Source organism: Rana temporaria, chromosome 2, assembly GCF_905171775.1.
Source record: "Rana temporaria chromosome 2, aRanTem1.1, whole genome shotgun sequence".
Taxonomy (NCBI): Eukaryota; Metazoa; Chordata; class Amphibia; order Anura; family Ranidae; genus Rana; species Rana temporaria.
Window position 1 is genome coordinate 188,012,358 of NC_053490.1, and position 27,047 is coordinate 188,039,404.

The window sequence follows — 27,047 nt, forward strand, 5'->3', positions numbered from 1 at the left end:
TAAGCCTTAATTCTGGAAATTTTACATGACATTTTTTTTTATTTGCATAGGTTTTAAAAAAAATATATGGTTTATACGACTGCCCTCATTATTTTACAATGTTTTGTAATAATTTCTGTTAAGTAAATCTGCATTTCATGGTATCAACCTCTATATTTTGCTGAGTTAGGCTGAAGTGAGATTTGCTTCATTTTATATATTGTGCATTAAAATGCCTGTCACATGTTTCTCAGGGCACAGCTTTACTGACTGTTGATCAAAGAAGATGGGAAGATCTAAAGAGCAGACTCAAGATAGCTCAACCACTTCACCTCCCTCCTCGTCCAGGTATTAAAGAAACTTCACATCCCCTGTTCTCTGTTTTTTTTGCCTTTTGCCTTGTGTGTGGTCTGTGTTCATTTTAGTGCAACCAACAGGTAACGTGTCAAAATATTTTTTTGGATTTGCAATGACCACCCTAAAGTGGAAGTAAGCCGTCCTATCATTTTCCACCAAGGAAGCTGCCAGCTCGGCCTCTTTTTGATCTATAACTGCCATGATTCTGCACATGTGATCAGTTATGACACCAGCCATTGGAAAGTTTGACAGTTTGGTTGAGAGTACATCCAATGTGACAGTTAGTTACATTCCCGTCACGTGGCAAAAATCTAAATGTTTTTCAAAACTGTTAAATCTATGGGTTTACTTCCACTTAAAGGGAATTTCAGATACAGTTGTGGTTTCATAGTTTGTATTTTATTGTTAAAGGAAATCATTCAAGATATTTCCACTCTTGGTATGAAAGCACACCCCCCAACTCTCTGAAATAGTTATTTGTCTTGTTATTTATATTTATTTGTATTTTCCCCTTCCCAGAGCAAACAGTGTTTCGCTAGAAACTACCACAAAGGCTATCTCACCTCCTGCCCCTGCTAAGTGCAGAAAATAAGTACTCTGTTTAGTCTTTTGAGGGAGGGTACTACTGTTTTGGATACCTGGCTTCTCTCTAGTATTGATGTTCTGCTTGTTGGAAACATTTTTTTATGATCCTTGTGATATTACTTATATACTCTTGTCCTGATATTTTTGGGCAGCGTTTTTGTGCAAACTTCTGATCTAGTTCAGGATACCTACTTGCTATTGAGTATTCCTATATAATTTGCTGAATTTTTCTTCTCTCGTCACTTACTATTCTGGGTCTCTAGTCTGCATTGCGCCAAGTGGCATCTTTCACCACCAGTGGGCTCTTCTAGTGTCTGGATTATTGCCTTTCAGTCTCTTTTTCTTACTTTTCACCTGTCCTCTTTGCCTGTTTAAGGCACGCGGTCACTTCTGGTTCCCCTGCATATCTTGATATCATGCAGATTGTTGACCCTTATAGTGACAAAGGTTGCATTAAAAGGTTTTCTGCAAAAAATAGGGACAGTCCCCCAAAAATTAGCTTCTGCCTAAAGTTTTGCTGGTATGAGTTCCTAATGACAGTCATAAATATAACAGTTAATGCTTCCAAGACTTCCATAAATATAATGCAAATGTCACAGTCAAGGGTCTGGCTCGGAGACCAGTAACTATAGCAGTAGAGAGGTTCACACCAACCAGCAAGATACATACATGAGTAGGGTTCACCTGAGGTACGGGTTCTAAGCACTAACCGGTATTCACCAGAGCTCCCGATGGTGGAGATGGGTTTTGTTGCGTGCTGGTGCCAGGTTACGGTCCTTTAGGTTTGCCCCACCAAGAGGTGAACAAGCAGGTAATAGATGTGTTAGGTAGGGATCAAGCAGAAGCATAGTTAGTAAACAAGCCAAAAGTCAATAACAAGTGGTTACAGGTTGGGATCAAGTGAAAGCATAGTCTAGGTAAAAGCCAAAGGTCAGTAGCAAATGGTAACGAAGATAAGTAGAGCTGCATGTACACAAGGAGCAAAATATCGGCTGAAGAGAGCACAATAATCTAGTAAAGCAGAAAGTGCAGATAAATGGCTTAAATCAGGAAGTGCAAAGGAGGAGCAAAGAGTTCAAGGTTCACCAGAAACAAGATACAAGGAAAGATTGTCCAAGCCCAAGGTATCATACAGGGAGCTGCCCAGCATATCAGATGGCAGAGCAAGGAGCGCTACAGCCAAACACCGCCGGGGTCCCAGGTTCAGATCTGTACCCTGACAGCAAACTCCAGTGAATGTCCTGTATTTGTCCTGAGACCCATCAGCAGCATGGCTCCATACAATGTGAGCATGAGAGAGAAAATGGAGCTTAAAGGAGCGCAATGCATGCACAGGTAGGTAGAATTCATATATTGGGTCTATGGCCCCCTCCCCATTCACACGTTAGCTAAGGTAACCTTGTATCTTTTCAGACTCTTTCATCTGTTCCTCTTACCTCACTTGCCCATACCTTCTTATCGGTTTCCCTCCCCCTTTTTGTTATCTGTGGGCCTCCCCTACCTTTCCCCTCCCTGTATGTCTCTCCCTTTTCACACTTATTGTAAGTGCCAACTGGGTTGCGGGCTGTGCTGGTTTTCAGAGAGATGTACTTCCTCAAGCATTGTGCATGGCTTTCCTGCGGTTTAGAGAATGTACTTACTCATTGTAGTGTGTAACCAATCTAACATTCTGAGATTTCAGCCATTCAGGAAATGTCTAACATCGTCACATGACAGTATTAGAATTTCCAGAGTTGGATTGCAATATCAAGATTCTGATATTTGTACATTACAAAGATGAATGCATTCTCTAAACTGTAGGACCACAGCTTTTTTTTACTTTGCTGTTATTTACATCCCACTGCAGCCATCTGTCTCCAAGATTTCACAGTTACAGTAATGACCCAGCAATTGCATCAAAATTATGGTCTGTCGGTCATTTAATGGGTATGAGCATATCTCTGAATCCAAGCTGAACTGTTAACAATTCCTTTGAACATGACCTGCAGAATTATTACAAAACTGTATGAGCATAAGGGATTTTGTACAGGCAACACTAATGCCCTTACACATGATCGGTTTCATCCGATGAAAACGGTCTGATGGATTTTTTCATCAGATATCCGATGAAGCTGACTTTCATCAGTCTTGCCTACACACTATCAGTTAAAAAAAAAACGATTGTGTCAGAACGCGGTGACTTAAAACACAACGATGTGCTGAGAAAAAATTAAGTTCAATGCTTCCAAGCAATGTATTGACTTGATTCTGAGCATGCGTGGATTTTTAACCGATGGACGTGCGCCACAGACGATCGTTTTTTTCTATCGTTTTTAACCATCAGATAATTTTAATCACTGATGGATAAAAAATACGATGGGGCCCACACACGATCGGTTCGTCTGATGAAAACGGTCCGTTAAAAATCATCCGTTTTATTGTATACAACTTTCAAAATATCCCACATATATATATTAGAATATACTGTATGTGACACTATTTTCATCAACAATTTATCAATTAAAACATTTGTTGATACATTTCACAATAAATCTGTTTCCTCAGGACATGATAAAATGTTTACTATCACATCAAAGGAATCAGTAATTTGTATAATCCATCTGAAAATTACACACACATTTCAGTGCACCACAATTTTATATATATATATAGATCTATATATATATATATTTATATAATATATATATATATATATATATATATATATATATATACATATTACATACAGTGATTTTATGCAGGATACTTTAAGGTACAGTGCCTTGCAAAAGTATTCACACCCCCTTTGAAGATTTTTTTTATTATTATTGTGATTCAGACATAATAGGAACAAAATAACAGAAAAAGTCAATGTGCAGAACTATTCACCCCCCTACAGTGGGGATCGAAAGTTTGGGGCACCCCCAGGTAAACATTGCATTAATGTGCATAACGAAGCCAAGGAAAGATGGAAAAAGCTTTCTGTAGTCCAGAGCTAGAGTCTTATTGGGTAGAGTCCCGTAGCACCACTAGAAGCTTCTGCGTGTCAGCCAAGGTCAGGCAGGCTGTGGGCAAGCATGATCCAGTATATGGTTCCAGCATGAGGTCCTGGAATGCAGCAAGAATAAGTCCAGAAGGTTGGCAGATAAGCTTTGTCCAGTAAACAGTCCAAGGCAGGTGGCAATCCAAATTAATATTCAGTAATTCCACATGGGTCAGCAATATGAAATGCAAAACAGGTAGAAAGGACAAGAACTTACAAAGATACAGGTGGGAAGCAAGCAATGATATCACAAGCCCCAAGCACTGGGCTTGTGATCCTTATTTGAGGTGCCAGAGAAGTGCAGTCAATCAGGGTAGGGCAGCCAGAGGCAGGGGTGTATGGCCACTGGCTAATCTGGCAAGGACAAGAGCTAGGCAGACAGGGCAACTTGTTGCCTAGCTCTTCGTTGTCCAGAAACACAGGTGTGAGTGCTGCCAAGAGCAGCCAAGCAGTGGTGGCGGAGGTAGGAGCACAAGGCCGACTCACTCTCCTAACAGTAACGTTTTGCATTGCTTACATTTTAAAAATTTTATTGCAATGACTTGGAACTAACATATTTCTCAAAGGCATGTTGTTGGGTCTGTTTTCCACAAAATACTGGATGGCTGGGTGCTTTCTTGAAAACTGATTATTTGCCCATTTATGGGCCTTTTATTGTTGTAGCCATGCTACAGCAGTCTACTTTTTAAACCATGCGCCGTTCGTGAAAAACGTCAATCACGTCTTGTCACAGAACATTAACATAAAACACCTCCCCTGTCCCATATTTGAATTAGGCGGGCTTACGCCGGCCGATTTACGCTACGCCGCCGCAACTTACGGAGCAAGTGCTTTGAGAATACTGCACTTGCCCATCTAAGTTGCGGAGGTGTAACGTAAATCAGATACGTTACGCCCGCACAAAGTTACACGCTCCTACGAGAATCTGGCCCAGAGGCTACATGTCCAAGGTGTAAGCAGGATCATGGAGACCTAATTCACATTTTATGGAGGTGTCCAAAATTTAACTCTTATTGGGCAGGGGTGGTGCAAAAAAACAACTCAATGTTTCAGGTGTCCCTCCCACTAGACATGAAAGCTTATTTATTGAGTATATTGGAAATATATGGTTGGAAAATATACACAAAAGAGGCCATACTTAGAGTCCCGTTCCAGGCACGAAAGCTGATCATGGTACATTGAAAGTCGGAGGACCCCCCTTTCGGGGGGAAAATGGATCAAAAATGTAGGCAAATTGCTAAGAATGGAAAAGATTGTTTATCAACATAGAGGCAATACGCTTAAATATGAGAGACTATGGGCACCGTGGTTGGATGTTCCAGGGCTAGCCCCAGTGGATCTAATCATGGACAGGTTACTTGGGCTTAAAGGGGTTGTAAAGGTTCTGCACATATCTGGGAACCAAAACTACTACCTCTCAAGTGACCTGCAGTTTTCTGTTTCCCAGAGAGGAGTATAGTTAACCAGCATTAAAGGGGTTGTAAAGGTTTGTTTTTTATTTTCTAAATAGGTTCCTTTAAGCTAGTGCATTGTTGGTTCACTTCCCTTTTCCTTCAATTTCCCTTCTTAATGTTTTTTTCTTTGTCTGAATTTCTTACTTCCTGTTTCTCCTCAGTAAGCTTGCCCCCATCATCCAAGCTGTTCTGGCTGGGGGTTAGTCAACCAGAACAGCTTACTGAGGAGTAACAGGAAGTGAGAAATTCAGACAAAGAAAGAAAACATTTTGAAGGGATGTCAAAGGAAAAGGTAAGTGAACCAAAAATGCACTAGCTTAAAGGAACCTATTTAGAAAATAAAAAACAAACCTTTACAACCCCTTTAATGCTGGTTAACTATGCTTCTCTCTGGGAAACAGAAAACTGCAGGTCACTTGTGAGGTAGTAGTTTTGGTTCCTAGATATGTGCAGAAATGTATGGAATGTGTTGAAGTTATTGTGTTGTTGAGATTACCATGATATAGGAATTGACCTCTGTGGCGGGTGTACATCCAATGTATTTTACACTGACATGTAATGCTAGCAATATAAGATGCTAAATCTTCAATAAAAAAGTAAGTAAGATAAGGTAAGCGCAAATAGTTTTATGCGGGTCCGACTAAATGTAAATTCTAACAAACGATCATGTGTATGATACCTCTGATAGTTCTCTGATTGGCCATGATGGAGATTGCCGTGTCACCACCCTCCTCCCCACCTTGTAGTGCCTTCGTCAAGGCTCCTCTGTATATTGTAGTTCTGACAATTCCCATGTTGGAGCACATATAACAGTTTTTAGATTAAGGGCAGGTTAGCCTGCAGTGATCCTACCCCTCCTTCAAGGCACAGGGATGCACGAAACACCCAGCAAAAGCACAATGGCATCTGAAGGCATCCAGTGTGTCCCTGCATCAAATTAAACCAACTGTACAAACAAATGACAATCACCCCATTCTATAACTAGCTTTTGCAGTAAAGTGCAAAATGAAGGGCAACACACATCACAAAAGGAAGGGTGGGCTCCCTCTATACAAGCATATAAACAAAAAAATAGGTTATCCTCATCAAGGCTGTAAAGGAACCGGAGGACCAAATGAGTGACTCAGTATGCAATGTATGAGAAAGTAGAAAAATATAATTTATTTCACTAATGCAACTTAAAAGGTGAAACTAATATATGAGATAGACTCATTACATGCAAAGCAAGATAGTTCAAGCTGTGATTTGTCATAATTGTGATTATGGCTTACAGCTCATGAAAACCCCAAATCCACAATCTCAGAAAACTAGAATATTACATGCAATCAATAAAACAAGGATTGTACATAGAAAATTATCGGACCTCTGAAAAGTATAAGCATGCATATGTACCCAGTACTTGGTTTGGGCCCCTTTTGCAGCAATTACTGCCTCAATGTGGCGTGGCATGGAAGCCATCAGCTTGTGGCACTGCTGAGGTGTTATGGAAGACAAGGATGCTTCAATAGCAGCCTTCAGATCTTCGGCATTGTTCGGTCTCATGTCTCATCTTTCTCTTGGCAATGCCCCATAGATTCTCTATGGAGTTCAGGTCAGGCGAGTTTGCTGGCCAATCAAGCACAGTAATCCCACGGTCATTGAACCAGGTTTTGGTGCTTTTGGCAGTGTGGGCAGGTGCCAAGTCCTGCTGGAAAATGAAGTCAGCCTCCCCATAGAGCTTGTCTGTGGAAGGAAGCATGAAGTGCTCCAAAATCTCCTGGTAGACGGCTGCGTTGACCCTGGACTTAATGAAGCACAGTGGACCAACACCAGCAGATGACATGGCTCTCCAAATCAACACAGACTGTGGAAACTTCACACTGGACTTCAAGCATCTTGCAGTGTGTGCCTCTCCATTCTTCCTCCATACTCTGGCTCCTTGGTTTCCAAATGAGATGTAGAATTTGCTCTTATCAGAAAAGAGGACTTTGAACCACTGAGCAACAGACCAGGTCTGTTTTTCTTTAGCCCAGGTAAGACGCTTCTGACATTGTTGTTCAGGAGTGGCTTGACAAGAGGAATATACGACATTTGAAGCCCATGTCCATGATCCGTCTGTGTGTGGTGGCTCTTGATACACCGACTCCAGCCTCAGTCCACTCCTTGTGAAAGTCCACAACACTTTTGAATGGCCTTTTCTTGACAATCCTCTCCAGGCTGCGGTCATCCCTGCTGCTTGTGCACCTTTTTTCTTCCATACTTTTCCCTTTCACATAACTTTCTATTAATCTGCTTTGATACAACACTTTGGGAACATCCAACTTCTTTTGCAATTACCTTTTGAGGCTTTCCCTCCTTGTGGAGGGTGTCATTAATGGTTTCCTGCACAACTGTCAGGTCAGCAGTCTTTCCCATGATTGTGATTGCTACTGAACCAGACTTAGAGACCATTTAAAAGCTCAGGAACCCTTTGCAGGTGTTATGGCTTAATTAGCTTATTAGAGTGGGACACTTTGAGCCTAGAATATTGCACCTTTTCACAATATTCAAATTTTCTGAGATTGCGAGCTCTAAGCCATAATCATCACAATTATGACAAATCACGGCTTGAACTATCTTGCTTTGCATGTAATTAGTCTCTCACATATATTAGTTTCACCTTTTACGTTGCATTAGTGAAATAAATGAACTTTTGCACGATATGCACATTTTTTGAGTTTCACCTCTATATTCACATAAGTCCCTGCCCTAGAGATGCTTGCAATCTAGGGTCCCTACCTCACATGCCAACATACACATAGTAGGGTCAATTTAGGCAAAAAACAAAACCTGTAAAAAAAACATGCAAACACATGGAGAACGTGTACTTTTGTACCCAATAAAACTGTGATATTTTTATGAAGTGTTCTCTCGAGTGCTGTATGTACAAAATACCTTCTCTTTCTTATTTGAATGTTTTATACAGTACTTGTACAGTAATGATCTGTACATTAATCTACATCTACATTTCTACTCTCATACTTTTTTAGCGGACGGGGACGGGGAGTTCAGGGGTTGTTTTCCATGTGCTTCTGACAGCACTTTTTACAGTTTTTTTCCTTCAATTTGTTGTCTCTGACATTCTTTCCTTAAAAAAGGAACTGTGAGCAGTCTGCTCACATAATTTGTAATAAAAACATCTTTGCCATTCTGAAGCTTCCCTTCAACCACCCAGCATATTATTTTATATATACTGTGATTCTGTATTTGCCAAATATGTTGCTGAATTCTCCCTCCACTGAGTCTGGCTGCAGCCATTTTAACTGTGGGCAGCTGAAGCTGCTCCCTGTTCACTTCCTGGATTTACACATACCCACAGAGGCACACCTCCAGCTCTGCAGCTCTCATTGGCCCTCTTATGACTCATCCCCCCTCCCTTCCTGGCAAAATCCCAGGAGAGTGAGAGAGAGCTGTGCATGATGTCATAAGCCTAGGCTTTTTACCAGACATGAAACAGGAAGTAGACTGTATAAGTTATTTACTGGCAAAGTTAAAACAAGGGCAGAAGATTTAATAGATGAAAAGTTGAACAAATTACCTAAAGTCTGCTTTAAAGTGGATGTAAACCCTCACATATACCCAGTGAAGTGAACAACCTCAGATACACAGATATTAAACAAATCCTCCTACATAAGTTTGACTTGTATATCTGCTGCCTTCAGCTTTCTACACTCTTTAGAAGGTGCAGATTGTGTTACAAATGTTGTTTCCTCATTCAGCAGTGGGTGTGGAGTCTGGGCTTACACTGTGTGGGAGCTGATTGGAGGAAAGACACACACCCCCACTCCACATAGGCAGAGAAATGAAGAAACTTGCAGAGCTGCAGTCTGAATAGATAAGCTCTCTGCTGATCAATCGCTAAGCAGCCCCCCGACACAAATTTCCATCTGCTCTTATCTTGTGTGTTGGAGAACTTGCCAGAAGCAATCATGCTGGTAACAAAGGATCCAAGCAGCAGAAAGACACATAACTTAGAGCTTTGGAGAGAGATAAATAAACACTACATATATATGTACCTAGGTCAGATTTCATTGTTGGGGTTTACATCCACTTTAAGGTTTAAACAGATGCCTTGATATTCAGGGCATCACCACACCAATTATTTTAAACCAATATGTTAATAAAAAATAATCAAACAGCAGGCAATTTATTGCAGCTGTTTTGCTGAATTGTTAGTGGCTGATCATTGTCATTTTCTCACACTAAACCTATCATATACTCTCTTCATTTCTGTGTACAGTACAGTACATAGTGATGGATGTATTTGCAAAACGTTCTGTGATACACTATGATGTCTGCAATGTCTCAAATGTCAAATGCAATGCAGTAAAGCCTTCATAGTATGCCATATTATTAAAGGTGCAGTAAGTTACAACTGATTCCATAAGCTTGTGTTTAACTGGTATTTGTATTACAGATAATGATGGCTTCAGAGCACGAATGTACGACATCACACAGCATCCATTTTTCAAGAGAACTATTGCAGTTCTGGTCTTGGCGCAATCAGTTCTTCTTTCTGTCAAGGTATGAAACGTGAACTTATGCCAGATACAATACATTAAAATTGATAGCAGGATATACTACTATATATACTACTATATAAAAAGGCCAATCAAAAACCTTAAAGTGATTGTAAACCCTCACATTGTGAAACAACCCATTCAGTTTAAAATAGAAATGAAAGGCAAAGCATTTGTGCATACATACGAAAAACATTATAAACTTTTTTTTTTCCTTCTTCATAAGTGATTACATTTGCTCTGTTCTCAGCTACATAAGAGCTGGGGGGAGGAGGAACCGCAGTACGCTGATCTACCCAGTAAATGGTTGTGCAGGGAGGGGTCAGGACAAGTCTGATCATTGGAGGAAAGCAGGCTGAGTTTCCAGCATAGCTAGAGAACTGACAGTGATATGCTCCCATGCCTAGTGTGGTCAGTTTTTAATAGAAAGCAGAAGGACTGGCACGAACACCACAGATTTCACACAAAGGAAGCAATATAAAGAGAACAGGATAATTTTTATACAAGTACAATGGTGCAGCAGGCACATATCAGGAATATGAAATGTTGGGTTTACATATTATTCAATGTATGTGAAGCCTGGGTAGGTTGCATGTTGCAAAACACTAGAATACTGAACCATAGAGATACAGACATAAATAAGTTACAAAATAAATGATAAAATGATAAAAAATTAAGATTAAAAATGAAATATAAATATATATGTATATCTATAGATAGATAGATAGATAGATAGATAGATTGATATACAGTATATTTAAAAAATATAAATACATGTAAAAGAGTACCAGTTTTGCATATAAAGGGGGTGGCAAGAATACAGCAAAAAACAAGACGATACTAGCAGCAAAACAAAAAGGGAGGGAAACTACAGGGACACAGTTGGGGAAAAATATACTTTAACTGGTATTAATCAAACAGTTCATATCCCAGTCAACATTAAGGCCATACGGAGAACTTATTTTTATTTTGTGAATTGCATTGTGCAATTGCATTCCTTCCACTGGGATTGTAACTTGTGAATCGCCAAGAACTTAATACCTCTTGGGTTTCTGCCAAGGTATATTCTAAAATGCGTTGACAAACTGTGATTCTTATAGCCTCTCTTAATATAATATGCTCCCTAAAATGTTCCCTAAGTTTCCTGGTTGTTCTCCCTCGACATTGTTTGCTACATGGGCATTGTAATATACCACATACCTGGTATCACATGATATAAAATAACTAATTTCATACTCTTTCCCTGTAACTGTTGAAAGAAAATCCTTTTTTTTTAACCATCTGGTTTTCTCTGCAGTACATATGACACATTTGTTACATGGGTAAAAACCTGTTAATTCTAAAAAAATACATATATATTTTTATGGAGAGGATCAATTATGTTTGGTCTTAGCAATCTTATCTCTTTATTAACGGCTAAGTGAGAAAAACAAAACATATTTAATTTCAGCTAAATTTTACAGATGGCTTCTGTGAAATTTAGCAAATTTCACTAAAGCCGCTCGGTGAGTGCTTACTTTTTACTGATGGCCTTTGCAAAATCAGTTTTAATTAAAATCACTCCACTTATTCCTACTTCACATCAAAAAGTTACTGTGCACGTTTCCTTTTTAAAATGTTTACTCCCCAAAATGTATGACATTTTTTTACCTGATATTATGAATGGCTGAATCCCAATGAAACATGAAGGGAGATAGATGCTTCTCTGTGAAGGAGTATCATGTACTACATGTATACAAATGAATCAACATTATGACCATTTCCAATAACCCATTGAGGTATGGACTCCAGAAGGTTTGTATATATACACATTTTGCATCTAAGAAAACAAAATAATTTTACTTTATTGCTATTGCTCTTGCTTAAGCATGTGTATGTCTAGAAAATTTTGACAAACGAGTGGCTGTACAGGTAAAGTCACCATAAAATTTTTAATATTTATTAGTTATAGCAACTCTTTGTGGATTGATATAGCAGGAGGTGTGTGAGAATATGTTATTAGGAATTTAGAAGATGGTGAACAGGAAAGTGTGTTATAAGATAGAACTTCTGTCATGTTTTTGTTTTGCGTGGAAGAGAGAGAACCTCTGTCAGATTTTTATTGCTATAAATTCTCCAACATAATTGTATACATGCTCAGCCTTTTACTGTTGTCTGTGTCTCCCTACTGGGGAGAATTCTGTACATTTCAGAAGTAATTGCAGCAGTTAAGCAGACCATACATGGGTCAAAATACATCCAATTCAGCAAGGACCATCCGAATTTCGATCCAAGTATGGGCACCCTGGTTGTGCTGTACAGAAATTGATGCATTGATGGACTTCTGTACAACCAGCCTGTCGGGTTTCTCCCAACTGAGTAGCCGGCAACACTAATCATTGTGTTCTGCCAGAAGGAAAGGCTCCCCATCGGTAGAACAAAGTGGCGCTGTTGGAGGGATTCCCCTATCAACACTGACTGTGTTGATGAAAGAATCAAGTCATTTTTTTTCCTTCCACCCATAGTGGAAGGAAAGAAAACTGCATAATGTATGATCTGCCATTAGTCTTTAGGACAAAGAGTAAAGACACATCTTGCCTGAGAAGTCACAGAGGTCAACAGATCTACACTGAGGTTGCATAGCAAGATGTAGTTGTTGTACTTACCTGTTAACATTCTTGTTTACATTAATAATATGTATAGAATGTATATTATGTATTATATTCTATATTTAGTACAGGGCTGTAAAGTATTGGTCTACCCCTTAAACCCAGTCGAATTAAAGAAAAAAAAAAACATTTTAAAGCAAATACTTACAGTATTCTACTCATAGATGGTTTTATGAATGTATCTGCTATTTCCAATTTTGCACATTATTTGCAAGTGTGCGGGTGTTTTGTCTGTACTAGAGGTTGATAATAAATTCCTAAATTAGTCAGAGCTGCAACGTATTGCACCAATGTGTAAATTTCCCTACAGATTGGTGCTAAGTCTTCTTTTTTCTATGTAGAAGCATACGGAATCAAAAATACAAAGTTTGTCAGTGTTGAACTGGCCATAGATGGGTAGAATTCTGAACGGAAATTTTTGGGAAGAGAAGGCACTAAAAAAGTTTGTTCTTTTTTTCTAATCATTAGTGGGGTCAAATCAATGTTCGTTTTTGACCGCAGTAATGAAACATTAGAAAGGAACATGCTGGAAAAAAGTTCTGAATTAATTTCTAATAGCGGGTGGTTTTCATTTGCAAACGTCCATTGTTTCCAAAATCAATAGGTTAAAAGCAAAATTAAATCTATAAACGACAGACAAATGTTTTGTAAATTTTCATATGAATTTTCCCAAGACTTTTCATAAGAATGTTCATTTGATATTCTATCCAATCTATGGCCAGCTTTAAGCAAGTCTTCTCTTCCTAATCCATGTTGTTGGAGTAATGTAAGAGATGGCAGCTATCTCCTTGTAAAACATTCTTGGGGAAATATTGTCTGTGGGCAGCCTAACATTTCAGCTAGGTACTATACATTACTATTACTATAATGTTCCAAATTTGATTTAGCCACCTTTTTGACTATATTAAAGAATTCTGAAAATGTGTTGTGTTTACATTATGTTAACATTTCATCAAATGATTGATATGTTCTTTTTCCAGTGGGATGTTGATGACCCTTCTACTGTTCCTCTAGCACTATATCAGTAGTTTTTACCTCATTTTGTTCTAGAGGTAAGTATTTCCATTTATACTATTCTTCTTGAAGACTAGCTAAGGAAGGTCAGTCAAAGTATGTGCTAATATAAAATAGAACTCTTCCCAAACATTAAATTACATAATGTTGGTACTGGTATACTGTATACAGATTTATTACAGCTAGATGAATTCCACATGCTTTTGAAGCAAGTTATAACAACCTCCAATATGAAAAGAAACAACAAACCTTTTTTCTTAAGCCCTGTACACACGATCGGTTTGCTGATGGAAAATCGGACAAACCGATCGTGTGTGGGCCCCAACATGTTTTAAAATGTTCCTATGGATAAAAAAACGTAGAAAAAAAAACGATCGTCTGTGTGGAAGTCAATCGGTCAAAAATCCACACATGCCTCAGAATCAAGTTGACAGCATGTTCGAAGCATTGAACTTCATTTTTCTCAGGTCCGTAGTGTTTTACGGTCAACGCGTTGGACGCGGTCGGATTTTTGACTGATGGTGTCTAGGCAAGACTGATGAAAGTCAGCTTTATCGGATATCCGACGAAAAAAATCCTTTGATTAGATTCCATCAGATATCCGATCGTGTGTACAGGAATCACTGATATATTAATTGTCTTTTTATGAATTGTAAAAGATAAATGAATAGGCACCAAACTATAGAAAAAATACATTTATAATGATAAACTCCAAAAAACAAATATGGGACTCACATAGCACAACACACCAGAATAATCATATTTGTTCACTTACATGGAATGACGAGGTCAATGTCAACTGAATTTGTCTTTACCTTCCATGACTCTGCCAACTCCTCCTTTATTTGTGCTTCACACTCTCTCCACCTCCTAGACATTACAGCCTACAATGGAAGAGTTACAGCAATAGCAGCAGTGCTGCCAATCCAGAAAGCAGTGGGCAGTACTAACTATAAGCTTGGAAATCAGCAATGAAGATACTGATAGCACAACCCCAACAAAATCTTCTTATCAAACTGTAGTACAAGTAGGCACACATTGGAAAAGGAATTCTGCTCTGAATTTAGGAGTAGTGCAGCATTGTTGCCACACAATCACAAGAAGCTGCATTGGGTAGACTTCACTGGCAGGATGAACAGATATGTGGAGGCTTTTCAGGGGGACAAAGTGGAAACAAAGTGCAGATGCACTTTTAATTAGGTTCATCTAATTCTTAAAGACAGAAAATTAAAGCAGCATAAATAAAAAGTGCACAAAACACACAGAGTCAAATGGTCAAAGAGAGGCAAACCTTGCTCTGAGATGCTACTAGAGCGGGAAAGAAATCCAGTGGACAGCAGTGGGAAAAATCAGTCCATTCAATCCAGATGGGCTGGGGCAGGTGAGGTGTAAAGATTTTGCCTTTGGCTCCAACACAAACATGAAGCTTCTGAGGAGAGCAGGGAGCTGACCGACGTCTCGAATCATCCGATAAGGGGTCTGATAAAATCTGTTGCAGGTCATGTAAAGTAGTTTGAGATTCAACAGTGGATCTGCAGGTGTAGTTGCGACCTTGATAGGAAAACAGAGCAGAAAATAGCAAGCCCAATCTTTAGGTAATGCTGTATAGCTGTAAAATCCACAGGTGAGTTTTTAAGGCATGTCGTTTAGCTATAGTGAGTGGTGAAATGTCTTGGAGGAGCTGGTAATTATGGCAATATAAAGAGAGATATTCCTTACCCCATGCTGCAGATAGGAGCTATTCCTTGGTATGGAAGAAATGGAGGCCTTCAAATTGGCATGGGGTCAGTGTCCAATGGATACTATCCATTTCCAGGCATACAATTGGAATGCAGGGCACCAGTTCTTGAAAGAGGGCAGTCACAGTTGATTGTAGGTCAGTGATGACCTCCAGGATCCCAGGCATGCGGAGATTCGAGCGTAGAGCTCTGTTCTCAAAATCCCTGAGGCATGATTGTAGGGTGAGGTTCTCTTCCCTGAGAGCTTCCAGCTCATCTGCATGATTGTGGGTGAGGGTATCGAGGTTGTCCTTCTGTTGTCTAAGGTCTGCTGTGCATTGGCCTTGTTTACGGATCTCATTGGACAGTCTATTGTTAATGTGGTCAGAAGTCTGCTTTTAGGGCCTTGTTGAGCATCCAATCAAATTGTTTTAGCAGGTCAGGTTACGAGGAGTCAAGATGAAATGCAATGTAATCCCAAAATCAGTGTCTGACTCACCATCCGCAGTGGTTGAGGACTGTGCCTGTCTGGTGGAGCTTGGCATACTTGGCTGTGAAGATGGAGGCGTCGCCATCTTGGAAGAGGCCCAAGTGAGCACCTTCCAGATGGATTTTGGCTTGGGTTTCTGTCAAGAGCCGCCGTAGACCATCTTGTGAGGCTTAGGGCAGGTACCAGAATTAGGAGAAGCAGTGGGTATGCTGTAAGGAGCTGGGGAGGAGCTGTGAGCAGCTGTGTGGACTTGTGTGACACAGAGCCTCAATCAGGCATGTACCCCCTCTATTGATAGTCTGATTCATAACTGAACATCATAGATACTGACTGTACTTTCTATGAGTTTACTAGATACAGGTCCGTTATTACTAGTAAATCGCCATAGAATAGAACAATTTAGCCAGGTTAGAAATGTATAGATATTATTAGAACTTTATTGTAATTCTTAAGTTAGTAATTCCTTGTTGACCAGTGGCAACTGTAAACATTATTGTCATAATGAAAATGTGTTAATTCAATCTTAACTGTTAGCACATTCTTGATTTATTTTCCTATAGGTAACAATGAAGATAACCGCTATGTCACCAGCTGGATTTTGGCAGAGTAGAAGAAATCGATATGACCTTCTTGTGACATCACTTGGTGTCATTTGGGTGGTACTTCATTTTGCCTTACTAGTAAGGGAAATTAAAACTATTATTATGTTTTACTGTTGAGAAAATAGAATGTGTTTAAAATTATTATTCTTAGTTGACTCAATGTAATGTTATTACATTTCCCAAGGTTGACCTTGAAACTGTATTCTAAAATTATATTATTATTAGTTATTAAGCAAAATTCTGTGGATTTCAGGCAGTTCAAAGCAGAAGTGTACGTCTATTGTACACCAATTTATATATTTGTATGTATCAAGCTAGATTTCTTTTACTCTACTGAAGCCAGTTTTCACCCAGTTTTGGAACCTTGCTACATGCTGCATAGAAGTCCATATGTCTGTTTGCCAATGGAAAGAATATTGGATATACAGCAAGCAGTCAGCTACTTAAGAATAGTATGTAATTGAGGGACCAAATTTTTTTGTAGCTTGCATGGATGGTCCACTGGCCAGCGAAAATGCATTGCAATTCCACTTGTCATTTTGCTGTTGAATAGGAAAGTTAGAGAGCTTTAACCACTTCAGCCCCGTAAGAATTTACCACCTTCCTGACCACAGCACTTTTTGCGATTTGGCACTGCGTCGCTTTAACTGACAATTGCGTTGTCGTGCAAAGTGGTACCCAAACAAAATTGACATCCTTTTTTTCCCACAAATAGAGCTTTCGGTGGTATTTGATCACCTCTGCGGTTTTTATTTTTTGCGCTATAAACAAAAAAAGTGTCAATTTTGAAAAAAGCTATATTTTTTACTTTTTTCTATAATAAATATCCCCCAAAAATATATAAAAAATAAATTTCTTTCTCAGCTTAGGCCGATATGCATTCTTCTACATATTTTTGGTAAAAAAAATCGCAATAAGCGTATATATATATTGGTTTGCGCAAAAGTTATAGCGTCTACAAAATAGGGGATAGTTTTATGGCATTTTTATTAATATTTTTTTTTTACTAGTAATGGCAGCGATCTGTGATTTTTATCGTGACTGCAACATTATGGCGGATACATCAGGCACTTTTGACGCTATTTTGGGACCAATGTCATTTATACAGCGATCAGTGCTATAAAAATGCACTGATTACTGTTTAAATGACACTGGCATGGAAGGGGTTAACCACTAGGGGGCGAGGAAGGGGTTAAGTGTGTCCTAGGGAGTGATTATACCTGTGTGTGGGCTGGGCTACCTGTGACATGACATTGATCACTGCTCCAGATCACAGGGAGCAGTAGATCAGTGTCCTGTCACAAGGCAGAACATGGAAATGCCTTGTTTACACAGGCATCCCCCTGTTCTGCAGCTCTGTGACACGATCACAGGACACCGGCGGACATTGAGCTTGCGGCGGGCAATTCAAAGGGTACGTTGCTTTGCCCAGCCAAGACATTCTGCCAACGTCTATGTTCGTGAAGCGGTAGGTAAGTGGTTAAACTGCACTAGATATAAAGGGCAAGTGAGGCACTGACTGCAAATTCCTGCTCTCACAACCATTTCACCTTTTTTCATATTGTTACATTTTTCTCACAAGCTCAGCATCACAAATCATCTTCTTCCCTGTAGCTGTTATACTGAATATACACTCAGTAGTTTTAATCACTTTCACCCAGCTTTGAATGTCAAAAATCAATTAAAAGGTGAAGGCAGCCAACAAACATGCCTGCTTTATAAATATAAATTCTAAGTTGTTGGTGATAGGATGCCTTCATCTGTTCTTTTTATGCAATTAAAGGTAGATTGAAATTGGTAAATTAAATTTTTAGCTATTGGCATGCGCATGGCCAACATTAATGTTAAATTAATAAAAAAAAGAAAAATAAAGGCGCCCTTCTACCTTCTCACACCCCATTGCGCCAAAAATTAAACTGAAAAGAACCCTAAAGCAACAACTTTAAATAAATAGTGATATGAAATACTTCTGAGTGAACAAAATAGCAGCGCTAAGTTCAGTGACTGAACAAAAGTAAATAAATATACCCCTGTGAAAGAGTGTATCATACATATACTAAAAAAATGTGCGTATATATATATATATATATATATATATATATATATATATATATAAATATATATATATATAAATATATACACATAAACATACACATAAAAATAAACAAAATAATTGTGATTGAATGTTCAAAACGTTCATCCAGTGGTCAAAAATAAGTAGAAACAAGCCAAGTCTATAAGTGATTCAATTTCAAGTGATTAAACTTTAAGGTGTCCACTTAGTCTTCTTGAACAATCTTCCTTAAGACCTTCCACCACATCATAAGTGCTCAGTGACTCCACACCCTAAGGAATTGCGCTTACCAATAGGACATGCCTCGCATTCACATGCTTGGCAATACCGCAAAGTCTCCAAAGGCATCAAACGACTCCACCAGTGCTCCAGCACCTCAATGTTGTTACACATGTAAAAATAAAATGGCTCCAATAGTGAAGTATATCAAAACCATTAATTAAAAACAGCACAAGAGCCCTTCACACATTGCACTCACATCTTTTAAAACAAACAGAGGCACTTCAACAGTGAACTCCAAAACCAGAGACAAATTTGCGGGAAAACCTTGATGTATTATGGTCTCGGCAGACACAATGTTTAACCATAGGTCTCACACCCCGCTCCCTTCATTCTCCTCTTCACTTCAAAACACTGCACACTCGGTGGTCGGTGGTCCCATTGAAGAAGTCCTGAGGGACGAAACTGGTCTGGGAATGGTTACACGGCATTCCATTACGCTCGGACCACCAACCACCGAGTGTGCAGTGTTTTGAAGTGAAGAGGAGAACGAACGGAGCGGGGGGGGTGAGACCTATGGTTAAACAATGTGTCTGCTGAGACCATAATACATCAAGGTTTTCCCGCAAATTTTAAGCAAATCTTAAGGAAGATTGTTCAAGAAGACTAAGTGGACACCTGAAAGTTTAATCACTTGAAATTGAATCACTTATAGACTTGGCTTGTTACTACTTATTTTTGACCACATTTATTCAATTATTTTGTTTATTTTTATGTGTATGTTTATGTATATATATATATATACGCACATTTTTTTAGTATATGTATGATACACTCTTTCACAGGGGTATATTTATTTACTTTTGTTCCGTCACTGAACTTAGCGCTGCTATTTTGTTCACTCAGAATTATCTCATATTAATGTTAAATTACTGAGATACTAGTTGTAGTCCTCAGATGGCTATCAGTAACTCTGTGGTTAGAGACTTGTCACCCACAGTGAAAATGAGCATTTAGGAATAATGAGGGTAGCTAAGACAACAGTAAGAATACATTTGGGGAGGGGGGATCTGGAATCAGGGGAGTAACACCTGCCCACCTGCCTAATTGTTTTCTTGGTTTTAGTCCAACCACATTTTTATTAACACACCAAAGATATGTTAGATTAGATTACATACTAGATTAGATACTTTGTGATATATAACAGTGATGTATATGTTTTTCCAAAAAAGATTCTTATAATATGAGCTTAATTTAAAAAAATCTGATTTGTCTAGTGTATGTAATATATATTTTTCTTTTACAGAATGAATATACATATATGATGGGCGCTTGTATAATAGTCTTCAGGTTTTTCTCCATATGTGGAAAACATGTAAGTTGAGAAAACTAAAGAAACTATAGTTGATTAATTATGTAATAGCCAGAATTCTGGACAATAGAATGCATTAGCGCCAGATATGGGAACGCGCATGAATGCTCATTAACATGCATGCAAAAACATTTCTTTTACCACGATTTTGATTCTGAAAACGCCTGTAACTCAAAAAGCATATTTGACCTTCTCAGTTTGCATGTGCCCAAAGTGTTTTCTTTTTTTCTGCCTGTAAACTCTGCTGCCACTAAACTCCTGAAAACACCTATAGTGTTTGTAGACATATGGATTAACAGGGAGGGGAGTTAATAGGCAGAGAAAAGTAAAAGCTTTAAAACAGCTCAAATTACTGTAATAGCAGCTTATTTGATCTGCAGTCTTCATATGAGGCCTTTCAAAAAGGTTTATTTGTCTGCCTGTAAACTCCCCTGCCACTAAACTCCTGAAACGCCTATAGTGTTCATGGACACATAGGCTAACATGGAAGGAAGTTAACAGGCAGAGAAAAGTAAAAGCTCAAACACCTGTAAGAGCAGCCTCTTTGAGCTGCAGTGTGCATGAGAACTTAGGGCCAGATCCACAACCAGCGGGCGCAAAGTAACTTTTGTGATTTAAGTTACACCGCCGCAAATTGTCCAAGTTAGTGCCTGATCCACAAAGCACTTACCTGGAAATTTGCGGCGGTGTATCCTAAATAAGTCCGGCGCAAGGCGGGCCAATTCAAATGGGGCGAGTCCCATTTAAATTAGGCGCGCTCCCGCGCCGGACGTACTGCGCATGCTCCCGACGCTATTTTCCCGACGTGCTTTGCGTTACGTTACGTTGCGCCGAGTTTTGTGAATCGCGACGGGTAAAAAAGATGCGGCAAAAAAAAAAAAAAAAAAAATTGACAGCGACGTGGGAAAGACGGGTACACTTTTACATGGTGTACTAACTTTACACTTTGTAAAAGCAGCCCTATCTTTGCGACGGCAAACTAACACTTACGGCGACTTCACGAAGGGAAAAACCTTTGTGGATCTCTGTAAGTGCTAATTTGCATACCCCACGCTGGTTTACAACGAGAAATGCCCCCAGCGGCGGCCACGGTACTGCATCCTAAGATCTGACAGTGTAAAACAATTACACATGTCGGATCTTAGGGATATCTATGCGTAACTGATTCTATGAATCAGCCGCATAGATAGAAACAGGGATACGACGGCGTATCAGCAGATACGCCATCGTAACCCTTTTGTGGATCTGGCCCTTAGGGTTTAATAACATTTTAAATCAGTTTAGGCTTATACTTGCAACTTCAATGTGCCATGTGATAACAGCAGAAACACCTAATTCAGCCAATTGCAGCTAACAGTCACTGAGTGCCAAAGTAGTTTGAATGACCAGGTTGTCATGCAGTTTGTGCTGGGCCCCCTAAGTGGTCCAACTGGAGCATATAGATTATGCAAGGACTATCCAGTGAATGTAATATACTGTGTGGAAGCATTGAACAAATATGATACCTAGTTGTACTTACAGGGGTGCAGCAGCAAATTCATCATCAAATGAAGCAAACTGGTGGTGCTATATAAATCCTGTATAATATTAATAATATTAATTATAGCACTAGTAGGTCATTTTACAGACGCCTATATTCCTTGTCAGACATTCAGTATTTAATAATTAAAGATTTGCTTATACAAGGATTATATGTCATCCAATTATAGACCAATTCTGGTCAACTTTGCATTAAGAACAGGTTGGAATGCACCTTAAAGAGGTTGTAAACCTCCCTTCAATGTAAATATCTCCTAAACGTGCGCCGTTTAGGAGATATTTTCCCTTTACTGCACAGATGATGTCATCAGCGTATGAACTCTGAAGGAACAACCGCCCATGCCATTTTTTCAGGCAAGTGTGCCGTGACCGGTGGCTCCCACTGATGTCATGCGATTCCAGCCAGTCAGAGTCCGTGGCCCCGGAAGTAAGACAGGCAAAGATTTTACTTTACTTTGCAGGGAATTAGAAAGGAAGAAAAAACCCACAGGGTTTACTTCATCTTTAATATATGAAAATGTAGTGCATGCAGCATTTTTTTTCACTGTAATGTAACAAAATACGTATTGTGTATTGCAGCCCAGGGCATTGTGGAGATTTATAGGGGTGCCATACAAAATTATTGGCACCACAAACCACCAATACACATACAGTACATTTATAAATAAACAAAATATAAAAACTGTGTGCATTGAATTAATGCATGCATATTCCTGCAAATTACAGTAACGTTTATGTTTCAATGAGCCCTAATTAAGGCACATGCGTTTTGTATATTTATTTTTGTATGTCTGGGTGTCTATTTCTCTGTCTGTCCTTATGTGCATAAGGTGTATGTACATATAAATTTATATTTAGTGTATATTTTATGTTTTTATGTTCCTATGGATGATATTTCCACTAGACTCTTCCTTGCAGTCATATACTGTATGTTTGTAAATTATACAGTCATTTTATTCCTTTGAAAACACCTCACTTCAAAGGCCTATTTTATCTTTCAATGTAACTAGATTTTCTTGTTGTAGTTTGAGAAAAATCTTTCCAATAAGCCCTGTGCGAGAATTTATTCCTCCAAACCAAGTTTCTGTTAAAAAGACATGCTGAGAGAAAAATAACTACCCACAATTTACTTTTATCTCTAAATAGAGCATAAAATGGCTTTTTTGTGGTTGCTTGTCATCATACCACTTAGCTTGTCTATTTGCAGACATACTATTTTCATTTTAATTGTGTTTTGAGTTGTTTAATATTAGACATAAAATGCATTTTGTTCCTGGAGTAATTTATTTTAGTTGCATATAAATTTAAAAAAGCGTAAAATCAGCAACCTTTACCTCATCCTCCTTATCCTTGAGACTTAAAGAAGGATACTGGAGTTTGAAAGCTTTGATTGCAAATATAAAGTGAATAAAAGCACGCCAGAAGGAATGTATTTACTGCAAAATGTGCAAGCACAGTTTGTGTTGGCACATCTGTTTGTGGTCGAGCTTTGAAGTATGCAGGAAAGGGTTCCAGTGCCACAACTGAACTGAGTGAACATTGTCACCCCAGAAAAGGATCACCGGGAATGATTACATTAATTGCAATAAATATATTGGTTATACAATAAGTACATGAGCCACAACTTATTTGGTTTAAGTGTTTGGGTTTATATACTCTAATTTTAGAAAAACAATTAAAGAGGTGAGGGAAATCAAGTAGAAACCACACAACTAGATCTCTTTCATTTTCTAATCTGTTTTAGAAGAATACTATGTGGAATCTGGCTGCTGTGAACATGTCCACTTTCCTTGTCTCCACTTTGGTGGAATGTCCACACAATTATCTAAAGACTAGCAAAACTGAAGAGTTCAAAGTGGTAGAATTTGCACTAGCAGATACCTGAGGCAGCTGTGGTATTATAAGCATTTGGCTCCAGGGATAAGTGAAATGGAGAATTTTAATTTCCCTGAAATTTCCACAGAAATCCAGAGATTTTGTCAAATTATCTCCATTTTGGCAAAATGTATTGACGTTAATGGTGAAGATTTGTAATGGGGCGCTGTTTTTTTAAAGGCTCCTTAAGTTAGTGCTCACTTAACCTTTTTGTACAGAAGGAAAAACAAAGTAAAAAAATATGGCCTAAGCAGCTTCATTAACAAAATTGATAGTTTGGGCATTAGCTAAAATTTGCCAATAGTGAAATGGATATGTTTATGTCAAAATGCATTTTATCAAAATCATTGCAATCATTCCTATTTTGTAAAATCCACAGATAGCGCTCAAAAGTTATGACTACAGTTCGGCCACACAGAAAAAAGTTTGAGGAATGCAAAACTTGCAATTGCCATCTCTATTCTTTTTAAGGAAATTCCAATAAATATACTAAAAAGAAAAGTTTGAGGAATAATGGTTTACCCATTTTTGGAGGAAAATGTGGCAAAAATGGACCCTCCATAAAAATGGTGTTTAAAAAAAAAAAGCTGTAGTAAAATAAAATTAAAAATACCCCAACTTTGGCTTCCAGCAGACATTGGTGACATAGACACTTGTTACGCTGATTTTCAGGGAGGCTTTCTTAGAATGAGGTTGTTTTATGTTTTTTTTTTGCAATAGCTGTATTTTTTAAATGCCTTTTGTAGGCAATTTGACTTTTGGGTTTTAAGAATCTTTCAATAGAATGGACCTTGCATTTTCAGGAAAGTGTGACACCCTATCTTTTTAGTGTTTTATAGCCTCATAGAAGTATTGCGTGGAATATGGTGTATCTGTATATCAAGTATAAACAGTATGTCATATCTACTCAAAAGATGTAAAACTTGGATTTCATAGATCATTATTACCAGTACTAAAACCATTTATACTCTTGTTTCTAGGTTACACTGAAAATGTTATTACTCACTGTTGTCGTCAGCATGTACAAGAGTTTCTTCATTATTGTGGGAATGTTTTTATTGCTTCTTTGCTATGCTTTTGCTGGGGTTGTTCTTTTTGGAACAGTGAAATATGGCGAAAACATCAATAGGTGAGTGTATGTATATACCATTTTAGGATGTACAAACATTTCGTGATTTTTATTCCCTCATTTCTGCTCTGTTTGTGCATAGATTAAAGGTATAATATCATTTATTTAGAAATAATATTATACAGGATAGTCTTGTAGGGTCACCAAAGACTGGAAATTGTTTTTAGTTTTTTTTATATTCTCATTTTGCACACTGTAGCACAAAAAGTCTCCAAATGCCTTCACATTTTTTTATATACAATTATGTTTGGTATCTTATGTCGTTCTCTAGGCCTAAGAATAGGCATGGCAATCATAGAATATTTATCTGTCTCCTTGATAAACAGTGCCTTGAAAAGGTATTAATACCCCTTAAAATTTTCCACATTTTGTCACGTTACAACCAAAAACGTAAATGTATTTTATTGAGATTTTATGTGATAAACCAACACACAAGTGACACATAATTGTGAAGTGTAAGGAAAATGATAAACTGTTTTCAAAATTATTTACAAATAAATATCTAAAAAGTGCAAGGTGCATTTGTATTCAGCCCCCCTGAGTCAATACTTTGTAGAACCACCTTTCTCTGCAATTACAACTGCAAGTCTTTTTGTGTATGTCTTGCAAATCTAGAGAGTGACATTTTTGCCCATTCTGCTTTGCAACATAGCTTAAGCTCTGTCAGGTTGGATAGAGAGCACCTGTGAACAACAATTTTTGAAACTAGCCACAGATTATCAATTGGATTGAGGTCTGGACTTTGACTGTGCCATTCTAACACATAAATATGCTTTAATCTAAACCGTTCCATTGTAGCTCTGGCTGTATGTTTAGGGTCGTTGTCCTTCTGGAATGTGAACCTTTACCCCAGTCTCAAGTCTTTTGCAGACTCTAAGGCCCCGTACACACCATAGAATCCATCCGCAGATAAATCCCAGCAAATGGGTTTCAGCGGATAGATCCTATGGAGTGTACACGCCAGCGGATCTTTTTCCGCGGATATATCTCCCCTGCGATGGATTCCAGCAGATCGGATATTTGCTGACATGCAGAACATATCCATCTGCTGGAGTCCATCCCAACGGATGGATCCGCTGGTCTGTACAGACTCACCGAATCCATCCGTCCGAAGAGATCCCCCGCATGCGTCGTAATGATTTGACGCATGCGTGGAATTCCTTATATGACAGCGACACGTCATCGCAAGAGGATTTCGGCGCGGATTTCAATGCGATGGTGTGTACACACCATCGCATGAAAATCCGCCGAAATCCACGAGAGGATTTATCCGTGGAAACGGTCCGCTGGACCGTATTCGCGGATAAATTCTATCGTGTGTATGGGGCCTAACAGATTTTCATCTAATATTGCCCCTGTATTTGGCTCCATCCATCTTCCAATCAACTCTGACCAGCTTCCCTGTCCCTGCTGAAGAAAAGCATCACCACAACATGATGCTACCACCACCATGTTTCACGTGAGGATGGTGTGTACAGGGTGATGGACAGTGTTAGTTTTCCGCCACACATAGCGTTTTACTTTTAGGTCAAAATGTTTAATTTTGGTCTCATCTGACCAGAGCACCTTCTTCCACATGTTTGCTGTGTCCCCCACATGGCTTCTCGCAAACTGAAAACGGGACTTCTTATGGCTTTCCTTCAACAATGGCTTTCTTTCTGCCACTCTTCCATAAAAGCCACATTTGTGGAGTGCACGACTAATAGTTGTCCTGTGAACAGATTCTTCCTCCCAAGCTGTGGATCCCTGCAGCTCCTTCAGAGTTACCATGGGTTTAGGTGGGTGGCCATGTCTAGGTTTGCAGTTGTGCGATGCTCTTTCCATTTTCGGATGATGAATTGAATCACTTTTCCCTAAGCTTTACAGACAGTGCACATTTTCCAGATCTTAGGGAAAAAATGCAAAATAAATAACTAATTAGCTCCATAGTCTAATTACAATTAGAACACCTATTCTATTACAAAAACAGATATGGAAATGCTGTGCAGTTAAAGCGGTGGTTCCCCCTTAAAAACAACATTTTTTTATTCCACTGCCCCCCCACATTCCATCACGATTAATGCTCTTAATATTTTTTTCCTGCTGTACATACCTTAGTACAGCATCTTCACCCGTGCATCCGGGTTGCGAGTCCCGCGGGAGTGGGCGTTCCTCACAGGCTGTTGATTGACGTTTTCCCCAAAAACAAGCTCTCCCCCCGTCGCGTAAGCCGCGTCACGGTTGGCGAAAGGAGCCGAACGGCGAGTCGGCGCTATACTGCGCATGCGCATCGCCGTTCGGCTCCTTTCGCCAATCGTGACGCGGCTTACGCGATGGGGGGAGAGCTCGTTTTTGGGCAAAACGTCAATCAACAGCCTGTGAGGAACGCCCACTCCCGCGGGACTCGCAACCCGGATGGACGGGTGAAGATGCTGTACTAAGGTATGTACAGC

At 39.0% G+C, this 27,047-nt stretch overlaps 1 protein-coding gene across 1 annotated transcript in view; it reads left to right on the plus strand.

Annotated features, from left to right (window-relative positions):
* Nucleotides 1–27,047, plus strand: part of NALCN (sodium leak channel, non-selective) — a 582,786-nt gene that overhangs the window by 490,923 nt on the left and 64,816 nt on the right. The window contains 6 exon segments of the mRNA XM_040336161.1: nt 234–327; nt 9,833–9,939; nt 13,564–13,635; nt 16,366–16,485; nt 20,007–20,075; nt 24,467–24,615. Coding sequence (XP_040192095.1) covers nt 234–327; nt 9,833–9,939; nt 13,564–13,635; nt 16,366–16,485; nt 20,007–20,075; nt 24,467–24,615 — 611 coding nt within the window.